The 12,792-nt window shown below is 44.9% G+C and overlaps 1 protein-coding gene across 5 annotated transcripts in view; it reads left to right on the top strand.

Moving 5' to 3' along the window:
- Positions 1-12,792, top strand: part of KDM4B (lysine demethylase 4B) — a 157,257-nt gene that overhangs the window by 121,299 nt on the left and 23,166 nt on the right. For 3 of the 5 annotated variants that reach the window (XM_050934416.1, XM_050934417.1, XM_050934418.1), the window contains exons 12-14: positions 1,524-2,047; positions 9,203-9,323; positions 12,418-12,596. In XM_050934416.1, the coding sequence (XP_050790373.1) occupies positions 1,524-2,047; positions 9,203-9,323; positions 12,418-12,596 (824 nt within the window). Of the gene's footprint in view, positions 1-1,523; positions 2,048-5,988; positions 6,601-9,202; positions 9,324-12,417; positions 12,597-12,792 lie in introns of those variants that run through there. The other 2 variants (XM_050934419.1, XM_050934420.1) reach the window with 2 other exon arrangements.

Here is a 12,792-nt window from a genome sequence, read left to right on the forward strand (position 1 = left end):
GAGAGAGGAGAGAAGGTGTCTGTTTTATGGGTGGTCCCCGTCTCTGTAGAAAAATATTGGGGGATCTGTCTGCCCAAGAAATTTGTGTGCTGTCACCGCTTTGTAAGAGAGACGTGACAATATGCAGATAAAATGAATGGCGAGGTCTCGGGAGGGAGAAATGAAAGCAAGCGTTGAAAATGCGCAGAACAGGAGCCACTACTGAGATGGTGTTGGTAATAGACCTTGTTCAGTGCTGTTTGATTCATGGTTTAAAGCCATCTTTCTAAGGACCTTGTGCTAGAAGTCTTTCAGTAAAGAGATTTAGGTGGCTTGGTTCGATGCTTCATTTCCCAGGGTTGTTGACTGCAATGGCTATACAGTAATACTCACATACCAGCAATGCTTTTACATGGAGGGAACAGTAATTGGGGATGATTTTGAGATGGGGCATGAAATGGGATATGGAAATCCCCCAAATACATGTTGTTCTGCTCAGAGTTTGTCAAAGGCAACACTGTCCTTCCACCTCTGGACTATGACCCTATCAAACCGGAATCCTAAAATAAAGAGGCCTACTTACATGTGACTTAATTGTGGGGATTTTGGGGCCAAATGGCCATATTTTCCAGCTCAGGTTTTGTCAGGGTGCCAGGAAGTGAGTGAGATGCTTCAATGTTTAGTATCTTGATTCATACAAGCAGCAAAGAATCCTGTGGCACCTTATAGACTAACAGACTTTTTGGAGCATGAGCTTGCGTGGGTGAATACCCACTTCATCAGACGAAGTGGGTATTCACCGATGAAAGCTCGTGCTTCAAAACGTCTGTTAGTCTATAAGGTGCCACAGGATTCTTTGCTGCTTTTACAGATCCAGACTAACACGGCTACCCCTCTGATACTTGATTCATACACTTCCTTAAGTGGAAAGAATTTTCTGACATTGTTACATTGGTTTCTGCTAACTATCACTTCCCCCAGTGAATAGTAAGGCAAATGAGAAACCATGTGAAATAGCTAATGAGGGAAGTACGTAGAACTTGCCTTCGCTTAATCTTCTATTCCAGTGCTGTAACCCAATCAAGCTGGGTTCTAGGATCAGAATTCCAGTTAGCTTGATGGCACTCTCTGCCTAGGCTGATGACTGGTATTGGGTAACTCACTTATATTAATACAACATACATGTGAACCTTGAAGCTCTCAGTCCAGTCTCTGGTGGACAGGTGTCTTCTGTCCCCATTGACATTCACATTGGCAGTCTCAGCAGGCAGGTCAAAGACTGAATAGGACACAGGCAGAAAATGAGCTTCTGATTTCTAGAGCCAGTCCTTTGGTGTCAGAGCTGAGGGGCAGCATTGTGTATCTTGCGTGGCCAGTGCCCATGCTGCATCTCTTTCAAAGATGATGGGGTTTCTATTGCCTGTCCTGTTAATCCAGTGCTTTTTGACCAACATTAAACTCATTTGTACACGGGGGAAGGTGAAATAAAAGAATGTCCTGACATTTCAGCATGTCAAGTTGATTCTTGCCCGTTTCTTTAACAGGAGACAGTAAGGTAAAGGGCCGTCCCCCAAAAGTAAAAGGTGAGAGAAAGAAGAAGCACCCTCACCATCAGCACCACCACCACCATCACAGTCATCATCTGCAGCCACCTCAGCCTCCTTTGCAGCAGCAGCTGCTGCCACCTCCACCGGCACAGCAGCAACCAGCAGAGGAAGAGGCATCAGCAGCACAGCCATTGATTCCTGTAGCAGCACCAGCATCTGCCACGCCAGAGAAGAGCTTACCCTCTGCTCCCCTCAACATCGTCCTGCCCTCAGAGGTACCAAGCGAGGAGGATGACTTTAAGCCCCGACCCATCATTCCCATGCTTTATGTGGTTCCACGGACCAAAAAGGTGGTCTTTGAAAAGGAGCGCATATCCTGCCAGCAGGCCTTTGAGCAGTTTGCCACACAAAAAGGCCAGGTTTGGCGGGAGCAGGTGGTCCCTTTGGAGCTCACTGTGAAGGATGAGGAGAGGAGAGAAGTGGAAAATGCAGATGTTGCCCCTGAGGTCAGTGACTTACAGGTATGTTCCAGAAGGAGGGCTGTGTAGCACCTGCTGCTGATGTAAGTAACCATTGATTATCAGGAGATCAATAAATATTGCTTCCAGGGAAAGTACTGGTGGGACAGCAGTATGCCTCATGGGATCTGAGCTAAAATTCTGTAATGCTTTGGAGCAGTGGTTTTCAACATGTACCCTTAGGGTTACACAGCGATCTTCCAGGAGGTGTACATCACCTCATCTAGCTATTTGCCTACTTTTACAGCAGGCTAACTTATATTCCAATTGATTCATTTTATAATTATATGGTAAAAATGAGAGAGTCAGCAATTTTTCAGTAATAATGAGCTGTGACACTTTTTTTATATTTTTAAGTCTGATTTTGTAAGCAACTAGCTCTTAAGTGAGGTGGAACTTGGGGGTACGTAGGACAAATCAGACTCCTGAAACGGTACTACAATAGTTTGGAAAGGCTGAGAGGACTTACTTTGCTTTGGAGGACTTACTTCTAGCCATGTGGGTTCTCCCTCTTTTCCTCCCCAAATCTGACTCTGCTGTGTCTATTTGAGCTCTTAAGGACCATTCCCCACATTATACAATGGAACAAAACACAGTGTTCTGTTGTGCAGCATTTTATCTTGTTCTCTTGTATAGCTATGCAATATACTGTGTCCCACTTGTGCCTTTAGAGTGTAAGCTTTTCTTTGAGGGACGTGCATCTTGTACAGAACCTCATACACTTATAGGGACTTCCTTTGCATGTGGGATAGCTGCAAGAATTGATGTATCTAGGTCCTCTGGAAAATTAATTGGTTCTATAGAACTTTACCCCAGCAAGCTTTTGATTCAGCTTGCAACGGCATGTTGTGTGGTGGAAAGTGGTGCGTTGAACCTAAATCTAGGAAAAGGCCATAGTGATGCTAGTTGGAAGAGGGAAATGTTTTTAAGAATTTACTGACTCTGTCCTCTGCCCCCCCCTCCCCATTTTTCAAAAAGATGCCAAGCCCTGGGATCCTGTTTGACTCAATACTGAATGTAGTCTGAACAGGAACTATCAGTGGCACAAAAGCCGCCACCTTTCATCTTCAGCTTGCTAGGAAACTCTGCCTCTCCCCGCCTAGCCCCCCGGATGAGGCGCTTGCCACAATGAACAATGCCACAGGCCTTGTCTACACTAGAGAAATCAATCAGTGGTATTTCAACACTTGGTTTTATCACCAGTTGTTCAGCTGCCCATTTGAGTATTTCCACATTGGCAATGCGGCACCAAGTTAAAGGCCCCTACAATTTTGCTGCTGTGCTGGTTGTGGTGCCATACCCACTGGGAATGTATCTGAGTTTCTAGCACTGCTATCTGTCATCGTGCTATATTGGGAAACATTTGCCATGCCACTGAGGACCTAGGAGGGTTGTGAGAGGGAGAGGTTAAACTCCTATAGTCTTTGGGACACTCCAGTAATTGGCTGTGGGGTATTCCAATATTTACCTTGTAGCCGGTATTAGTTCCAAACTGTTTTTGGAACATGTAGGCTAGCTCAAACACTCTCAAGTGTGTCCTGCACCTATGAAGAAAGGTTTATGCTAGAGTTTAGGAAAAACTACCGCGAGGCAGTAGAGGCAGCTGTTGAGATGCAGTGGATTGTTTTTCAAGACCTCGTGCTGAGTGTTGGAGACCAAAAGAATAGTACCTGGAGTCACCTGTCAACTTGGATTTTCAGAGTACATTTCTCTGATTTATTCCTGAATGAGTTTCCAATGGTGGGGAGAGATGCTTTGGGCCATGCGCACGAGCACAAAGTGGTGGGACCTGAATGTGCTTGTGATCTGGGATGTCCAGCAGTGACTTCAGAATTTCAGGAAGAAGAGAGACTTTCCTGGACCTCTGTGCTGAGCTCACCCGGGCATTACAACACCGGAATGCTCATTTCTCCAGGCTGATGGAGGATCTCAGTGACAGCAGTGTGCGAGCTAGCTATCCTGGTCAGCTACCAGTCAGTTAGGATCAGTTTAGGGTCTATAAGTCCACTGTAGGCACTGTTGTGACAGAGGTGCCCATGACCATGTACTGCAAGGAGCATGTGGTCAGCGTGCAGGACATTATGGCAAGCTTTGAACCATTATTTCCTCAGTTGTACCAGTGCATTGATGAAACACAGCTGCTATCTCAGCAAAGCCTTAGAGTGCTTTAACAGGAAGAGGTAGCACTCCTTTTGATGCAGGTCACTGTATATCATTGTAGTCAGTTCATATATATATCTGTGTTGGCTGGCCCGAGAAGGTGGAAGTGATTCTCAGATCCATCCATTTTCCACAAAGACCAAAAATTAGACCTCTGTTCCTGCCCCCCAGTTGAATTGAAATTAGTTAAATCACTGTCTCTAATGCTATTCTGCATATGTGCTTCCCTGGTTTATGAAAACAAATCCGCAAGGGAATGGAAGACTCAGCTATACCCTGAGGAAATGAAGGATATCAGTGGAGTCAGTGATAGATTGAAGGCCACCTTGCAAGAACTGTCTGGACAGACTTCCTTATTATCCCTCCTGCTTGTTGTGTCTTGCACAATATACCTGAAAGAGATTTAAAGATGACTGGAGTATACAGTCCTAGACACTTGCATCAGGCCATGCACATGTGGAGGCAAGAGTTACTGTTAGCAGAGTCACCAGCAGGAGGGCTACTTGGATCAGGGGTGCTCTGTGCACCTATTCTGAAAACAGGGCAGACTGTATTTCATTGTCAGTATGTTGTGACCTCTGTATTCATTTGCTGTACGGAGATAATGAGGAAGGGAATGTGTGTGTGCCCAGGGGGGATGTTATTTTTATAGCCTCATAGATTTTAAGGCCAGAAGGGACCATCATGATCATTTAGTCTAACCTCCTGCACATGGCAGACCACAGAACCTCACCCATCCATTCCTGTAATAGACCTGTAACCTCTGGCTGAGTTACTGAAGTCCTTAAGTCAAGTGAAATCTGTTATGCTAGTGATATACATTGCCTTTCCATTGCATTGCTGCATAGACAAATACATTCTAAAATGGCCTTAATGTATATTCTGAAGTGTAATAGTGTATTAACTAGAGCAGATCTGATGCCCCAAGACAAACACATACAAACATCCAAACTTAGAATGCTTTGTGAGGTAAATCTGACAAGTTTTTTTCATAGTTGGATGTAATACTGTTTGCAAACGTTCTCCTTGTCTTGAGTGAAAAGTTTCTGATACAGCTGGGATCATGATGTGGGAAGAAGCTCCCGATAAGGGATATTTTCAGTGTTTTAAAATGCAGGATATTGGGCAAGAACAGGGAGTCCTATAGCAAGAAGTCCTGGAGGACACATCCCTTCCATAAGCCTGGAATGCCCCTCTATAAATTCTCATATCTGTGAATGGTGAGAGAATGATAGGGAATTACAGGAGAGAAATTCCAGCCTCATATACCTGTCCATGTGTGGATCATCATATGCTGGAGAAACAGAGCAAGGCTCATGACTCACAACTTTTCCCCTTGCAGCTGGTAAACTTTCTGCTACTCCCATCAGTTCAGCAGATATGTTGTACTTGGTCTTTGGCTTTCTGTCTTAGGCTGGGTTGGTGTTAGTTTGGTGTCATCGTCCAGGTTGGCGGACTGTTTTGCTTGTCTATTAGTCTTGGCTGCCAATAGTCAACTACTGTCAAAGGGTAAAATGGTGAGAGAGCCAGTAACCATAATAACCCTTCAACATTCTGTTGCATTGCAAGGCTTCTGTGATGTCTGTCTCGCCCTTGCTTCCACTTATTAAGTACGATCAATTGTACAGTCTGTCCCAGATGGTGAGCAGATTGCCTGTTGCCCCCCCAGTATTGGGCTGCTGTGTAACCCAGGAGTGTTTTTGTGATGTGGTTTTGGGAGGCGGATGGGGAGACGGGGGTAACTTTTCAATAACAAATACAGTAACAACCTTAACCTATTACAGGCTGCCCTACCCCTGGATGATATCACCTTGAGGAGGATTCCCAAAAGGCAGCGAAGGGAAATATTCAAGAGAGTTAGCGGCAAGCCGGAGAGATACGCTGCAGCTTTATTTTCCCGTATGGTTCCCCCTGATAAGCTGAGGGAATGGCGAGGCACTGTTAGCTATCGTGGGGGCAGAGGGAAATGTGCTTTGCCATGCAATACGGTGGCTCGATTAAAACACCTTTTGTATAAGCGTTTCTCAGATATAGTGTCTGCAGACTGGAGGAAGATCAGGGCTAAAATCGACAAGCTGCTGGAGCTGTGATTGGCTGCACGTGGTGCCTGCACCTCTGACTACTGTGTAGCATGGAATGCACTTCACTTTTATTCTTAATGCCATACTAAGGACAGTGATGCTGCCTTTGAATCACTAACCCCCTGTGCTGTAAATTTCAAAGCAGGCCAACTTGTGCTCTAATGTATGTGCCTTACACCAAAGAGAGCCGTCGATACTGTGATTACCAGTGCATGCTGCTGGGTGGCAAGTGGGCTGGCAGATACAATAGAATGTAAATGCTTTGGCCACAGCCTGTGTGGTTTGTGCTGGAGAAATAAAATGCTTCTGTTTTTATGCTGCTTACGTTGTGGTCTCTTTGTACCTTTTTTTAATTTGGTTTTATTTTTTGCTGCTTGTCCTCTGTTTTGGGCGTGGCTGCCACTTAACCTGCCATTTCCTCCTGGCCTGGTGCATCTGGCGGGAGCTGGGAGATGATAGGGGGAGTTGGTTCAGTAGATGTGGGAGCGTAGGGGAAAAAAGGAGCATATAATGAGGTGGAGATGATGGAGCAGTTGATGTTCACATTCTTGTGTAGCTATGTCTACCCTGCCACAAATGCTAATGGTAGCAGCCATGTGAACCCCAAGCATGTTCCCCAAACATGTTATTTGATTTTAAGCTGCTTAGCAGCTAGAGTTATAACCTGGCAATGCCAGCATTACTCTGTATGACCTTCACTGCCAACGGGTCCTGGCTGATGAGGTCTAACTCATCTATCCCCTCCCTACATTTGGGTTTTCCTGCCTGTCGTTTTCATCCTAGCTGATCCATCCCCCAGAGTTCCACTGCTGTCTGCAGCAAAGTTGTAGTGGTGAGTCTTTGGCTGGAGATCTGGTACAGATCCTGTTTACTTTTTTTTTTCTTTTTTTTTAACACTGTGTGTGGGGAAACATCAGAGTGACTTCTATTATTCTTAGTTTTCCAGTCCTTTTGTCTCAAATCCTTGCCTTTCTCCTGCCATTCCTTATTTGAACACTTGTTGCCAGTGTGGCTAGCTGCTCAGACAAGCTCCTACAGATGTGGCATTCCTGTGATATGTTCCCAGCTGGGAAAGGGCATGCTGATTGCCTCACTGTGAGGGGATAGTGTAAAGGTTTTCCTGGGACTGGGCAGTAGAACACCAAGGCATCGTATTTCTGAACTCTTTCTCAACTTTATAGCGGGAATATGATTGTCAGAGCCCTGTTAGCCCGGGATTTTCTCTGGGAACACTCCAGTACCATGATCATGATGGGATGGTCTTTACTGGAGGATCTTTACAACACTGCATGAGTGGAAATCAGTGGAGATGGGACCAGATGTCGGCTTTAACACCTGTTAACAATTTTGAGTATAGTATTGTAAGAAAAGTGAAATATGTTTTGGATTGGACACCTTGACTCAAGCCCTAACCAAATGACCCTGTGCAAGTTGTTGAATTCATTCTTGAACTTCATGGCCTGTTGTTTCCATGGGACAAGACGATGACGACAACAACAACAGTTGCAATCAGTTAGAGTTGAAATACTGTTCCAGAAGTCGCTTGCTCTGAAAATGACTTGTTATCAAACTCCAGGCAATGCTACGTGTATGGGTAGGTGGTTTCTTGTGGAGCTGATCCTTGAACTGTGGCATGCAGAAAGATGATCAGAGAGGCCAGTTTTGCAGTGGCTGATGCACTAGGGAACAGCAGTGAGAAACATGCTGTAGTGGAATGGGTGTACTTGGGTGCTCAGTTGAATTAGCATTGATTGAAATGTACTACAAATTTTTTTTTAGGGTAACTATCATTGATGCCCGGCAAACAATCCATTAAAGTATTGTGTGGATGCAGGGGCACTTTCCACCAATTAAAAAGCATTGCAATCTATCATTTTTCTCTAGTGTAGACAAGGCCTTGGTCACCTCCAGAATAGGTGACTGAAACTCAGTAAATCTTGGACTGAATGTGGGTAAAATGCAGATGTCCCAGTTTGTGCAGAATGCAGCTCCCTAGCTCCTCAATGGAGTGGGTCGCAACAGGCCCATCTGGAGTGTAACCACTTCAAAGGCTCACTGCAAGACCTCACTCTTTGACAAAGCACTTTCATTACATCCAGCATGATGATGATGGTGCGTGTGTTTGCAAAGCTACCTTTTTCCAGGGAGAGGAGAAGAGCAGAAAATTCCTTTGTAGATTTCAAGGATCTATACCAGGGGTTGGCAGCCTTTCAGAAATGGTGTGCCGAGTCTTCATTTATTCACTCTAATTTAAGGTTTCACGTGCCAGTAATACATTTTAACGTTCTTAGAAGGCCTCTTTCTATATATCTATAACATATAACTAAACTATTGTTGTATGTAAAGTAAATAAGATTTTTAAAATTAAATTAAAATGAAGATCCCCCCCGGTCTCGTGGCCAGGACCCGGGCAGTGTGAGTGCCACTGAAAATCAGCTTGTGTGCCACCTTCGGCACTCGTGCCACAGGTTGCCTACCCCTGATCTATACCTTCAGACTTCATTTGCCTTAGATATTGTGGTAAAGGGCACTATAAAAACTCCCTGAGTTAGATAAGAATTTCACTCAAGGGAAGAATTTTTACCCTGAGATTTCCAGCTGAAATGCAGGCACCATGTTACATGACTAATCACACCTTTCAGAGGCTAGTGAAACTGGTGAACTCCATTTGACTTTGAGGCTATTCTGGGTAGAGGAAAATGTTGTCATTTACCTTTACCTGGCATGATCTTATGGGAGGGTGTTGGCCTTATCTACCAAAATTACCTCTAGGGAGGTCCTTGGTGATTCTGCCCAAAGGCTATGATGATTTTTGTGTGGAAGTTAATTCCCCAGGATGGGAACTTTAACTTGAGTTGGCCTCTGTTGCTCCCCTGAGTTCTGGGATTCCCACATAACATGCTCTGGTTTGTTTCAGGCCACGTCTGCTTTTTCAAAAATGAAGATGGAGATCAAGAAAAGTCGCCGTCACCCACTGGGCAAACCACCAACCCGCTCCCCATTGTCTGTGGTTAAGCAGGAGGCCTCAAGTGATGAGGGTGAGTGCAAATGGCTGTCGAGAATACTGATATGCCGGGGTTACTTGCTTAGCCAGCCAGTCGCTTGACAAGCCCAGACAAATCGTTGGGGTGGTCGTTAACGGGACACCATGGCATGAGATTCTTCTGCATTTTGCTTAATTGGTGGCTGCCTCTATGCACTCAGAAGGAAGTGTTGGTGAACGCTAAACCCAGCTCTAGTTTGTTTTTCTGACTTTCTGGGTGAGACCTGTTAGCTACAGGAGATGGGGGGGAAAACATCATGGGAAAATTTGGGGGAATGATCTGGGCAATGAGTGTTTAAATTCCTGTTTGGAGACAGGCTGCGGGTGCAGTGGAGAGGGAGGAAGGGCAAGTTCTTTGATCTTACTCAAGAGGCTACATCGGTTGGCAGATCAGGACTTCAAAACATCTGCCTACAAAATCACTTTCAGATGGTCAAGCTGCACTTGACACTTCTGTCCAAAGGAGGTTTCTGTGCTCCCTGGAAGAGCTTTCTGTTCACAGCTGTCCTTGCCGCACTGCTAAGCGGAAGTAATGCAGTTTGGAGTCTTAAGCTATGTCGACACTACAAGCTAGGGTGTAATTCCCTTACCCATGTTGTAACGAAGCTGGTTCTGGTGGGACCCAACTGAGAGTGCCAATTCAGGACAAATTGCTTAAAACAAGGCAGTTACAGCCCAAGGCTGGGGTTTTTCCACCTCTAAGGCAAACCAAACCAGCCAGACAAAGAGGACTTTGGTCTCGCCCCACTGGCTAACCACAAGTCACACAAGCAATTCCCTTAGACACTCCAGTTTCCCAGTATCACCACCAGTGCCACTCATCATGGGGATGAATGGTTATGAAAACCAACAGCCAAGTAAAAGAAAAAAGGTTCCCTTGATCCCAAAGAACCAAACCCCAGACCCAGGTCAATATACAGATCAGATCTTACCCACAAATCATGCTGTTACCAATCCTTTAGAATCTAAAGGTTTATTCATAAAAGGACAAGGAGGTGAGACCTAGAATTGGTTAAATGGAATCAATTACATACAGTAATGGCAAAGTTCTTGGTTCAGGCTTGTAGCAGAGATGAAATAAACTGCAGGTTTAAATCAAGTCTCTGGAGTACATCCCCCACTGGGATGGGTCATTCAGTCCTTTTTTCAGAGCTTCAGTTTGTAGCAAAGTCCCTCCAGAGGTAAGAAACAGGATTGAAGACCCGATGGAGATGAGGCATCAGCCTTTTATAGTTTTTTCCAGGTGTAAGGACACCTCTTTGTTCTTACTGTGGAAAATTACAGCAAAATGGAGTCTGGAGTCACATGGGCAAGTTCCTGCATACTTTGCTGAGTCTCAAGTCATATCTGCCATTCTATCAATGGGTCAATTATATCGCTGATGGTCCTTAATTGGCCATCAAGCAGGCTAGGCAAAGCTAACACCATCAGCTTGTCTGGGGTGTCACCCAGAAGCATAGCATACATTTGAAATACAGACAGTATAGAGCCAATATTCATAACTTCAGCTGCAAAAATGGCACATGCATACAGGCAGCATAATCATAACCAGCAACCCATAACCTGGTCTTAGACACCTCATTTGATCCCCTTTATACAAGATTTGGTGCCCTTGCAGGACTTCGGTTGCAACCGTGTTCTATATGGTCCCAGTTCAAATCAGTAACATGACACATGGACGCATACTGGCACTGGCTTGTGGGTATGTATTTGGCACAACTAAGCCTTGCCTTTGCTGCCGCTACCAGTGCTACTGCACCTACACTGGTATTTATACCTCATGCTAGGTTGATGAGAGCTAGTGCATGTATGTGTACGCAAGCAGGGAAATCACCCCCCTAGCTCATAGTGTAGACATACCTTTAGCCAGGGAAAATACTGCATATGAGTATAGTGCTTCTGGCATGAACTTGTGTTTTCCTTCATCCTCATATAGAATGAATGGAATTAGTTGGGGAAACAGTTAAAGGTTGAGGTCCTTTTTAACAAACTGGGACCTAGACTTTACTGCAAGGCCCCTTGGTTCCATGCTCCTGCAGTGCAGCAGTCTGGAAATCTTGCAGCAGATTCAGAAGTTTTTTGTTTTTTTTTTAGAAGGATGGTCTCCACTGAATGAAATCAGAAAATGAATAATACAATCGGTATACTATACCTTGTATTAATTGTAATGTTTAATATTTTACTCTGCCTCGGATGGTTTTTCCGCATGCCCCATGTACTTGAATGTGTAGAAGTTGTCATGGGGAGGCTTTGGCAGCTAGGTAGGGGAAAAATGGGGATTTTGTCACCCAGAAAAGAATGGGGAGGAAGTTTAGAGTTGTGGGAGAAGCAAATTAGCTGGATGTTTCTGCTAAAGCCATCACAATGCCTGGGGCTCCAGTCAGAAGTTTGTGAAAGCAAAGAATTGACAGAAACTAATCAGCACAAACAGCTGCCTGTCAGGCCTGTGCCAGAAGTAGATGAAGGTTGCTCATTAGATTGCGTTGCTGAAAGTGGGCTGGGGGAATAGTTGCAGAAAAGTGTAGAGTAGAACCCGGACTGAGCTTGCCTCTTGGGCACAGTTTAAATCTCTAGGGGAGTAAGGAGTGCACCCTGTGGTGGTAGTTGAGAATAGAGTTGCCACTCGCAGATGGAGACTGAGTGATGCTCAGACCCCTCTTGGGAGCTGGCCTGTCCAAATGAATCATCACATAGTTTCCTGACAGGTGAAACTACTGTCTATATTACTATAGATCTGTATTGCACACCTTCAACTTGGCTTAATTAGTGGAGGCTGCATGATCTAATGCATGGACACTGGGACTGAGAGTCAGGAAACCTGGCCTCTCTTTTCTCCCACTGAGCTGTCATATGAGCGTGGCCCAGTCACTCTCCCTCTGTGCTTCAGTTTCCCCATCTGGAAAATGGAGATAATGATAGCTGGTTTTGTAAAATGCTTTGGCACCTATGGATGAAAAATGCTGTAGAAGAACAAACTGATGGTGTTTGTTCTTTAACTTCTTCTAAGTGTCACTGGAGTGTTTATTTTACACCCTCTTGCTGCATTGCGTCCGTACTGAAGACACTTCCCATTGCTCATTTTGCTCTAGAAACGTTTCCATTTTCCGGGGAGGAGGATGTGAGTGACCCAGAGGCTTTGAAGTTTTTACTTTCCCTGCAGTGGAAGAATAAAGCACATAACTTCCCAGCTGAGCGAAAATTCAATGCAGCTGCTGCCCTGAGCGAGCCCTACTGTGCTGTCTGTACCCTCTTCTACCCTTATAACCAGGTAATTTCTGATACTGCTGCAGATAGGTGGGTCAGTGGAGGGTATTGCATAGTGGGTATTTTAGTCAGATTAGTGTGGGTTTGTTTTCATGGTGTGTCGGTGTGATGATCTAAGCTTTTATTGTAAATTGATAAGTCAGAGCCCCAGGTTTGTGTGCCATAGAGATGTATAGCAGAGACGGTGGGAAAAGCCTACT

This window comes from Gopherus flavomarginatus, chromosome 24 (genome assembly GCF_025201925.1).
Source record: "Gopherus flavomarginatus isolate rGopFla2 chromosome 24, rGopFla2.mat.asm, whole genome shotgun sequence".
Classification (NCBI taxonomy): Eukaryota; Metazoa; Chordata; order Testudines; family Testudinidae; genus Gopherus; species Gopherus flavomarginatus.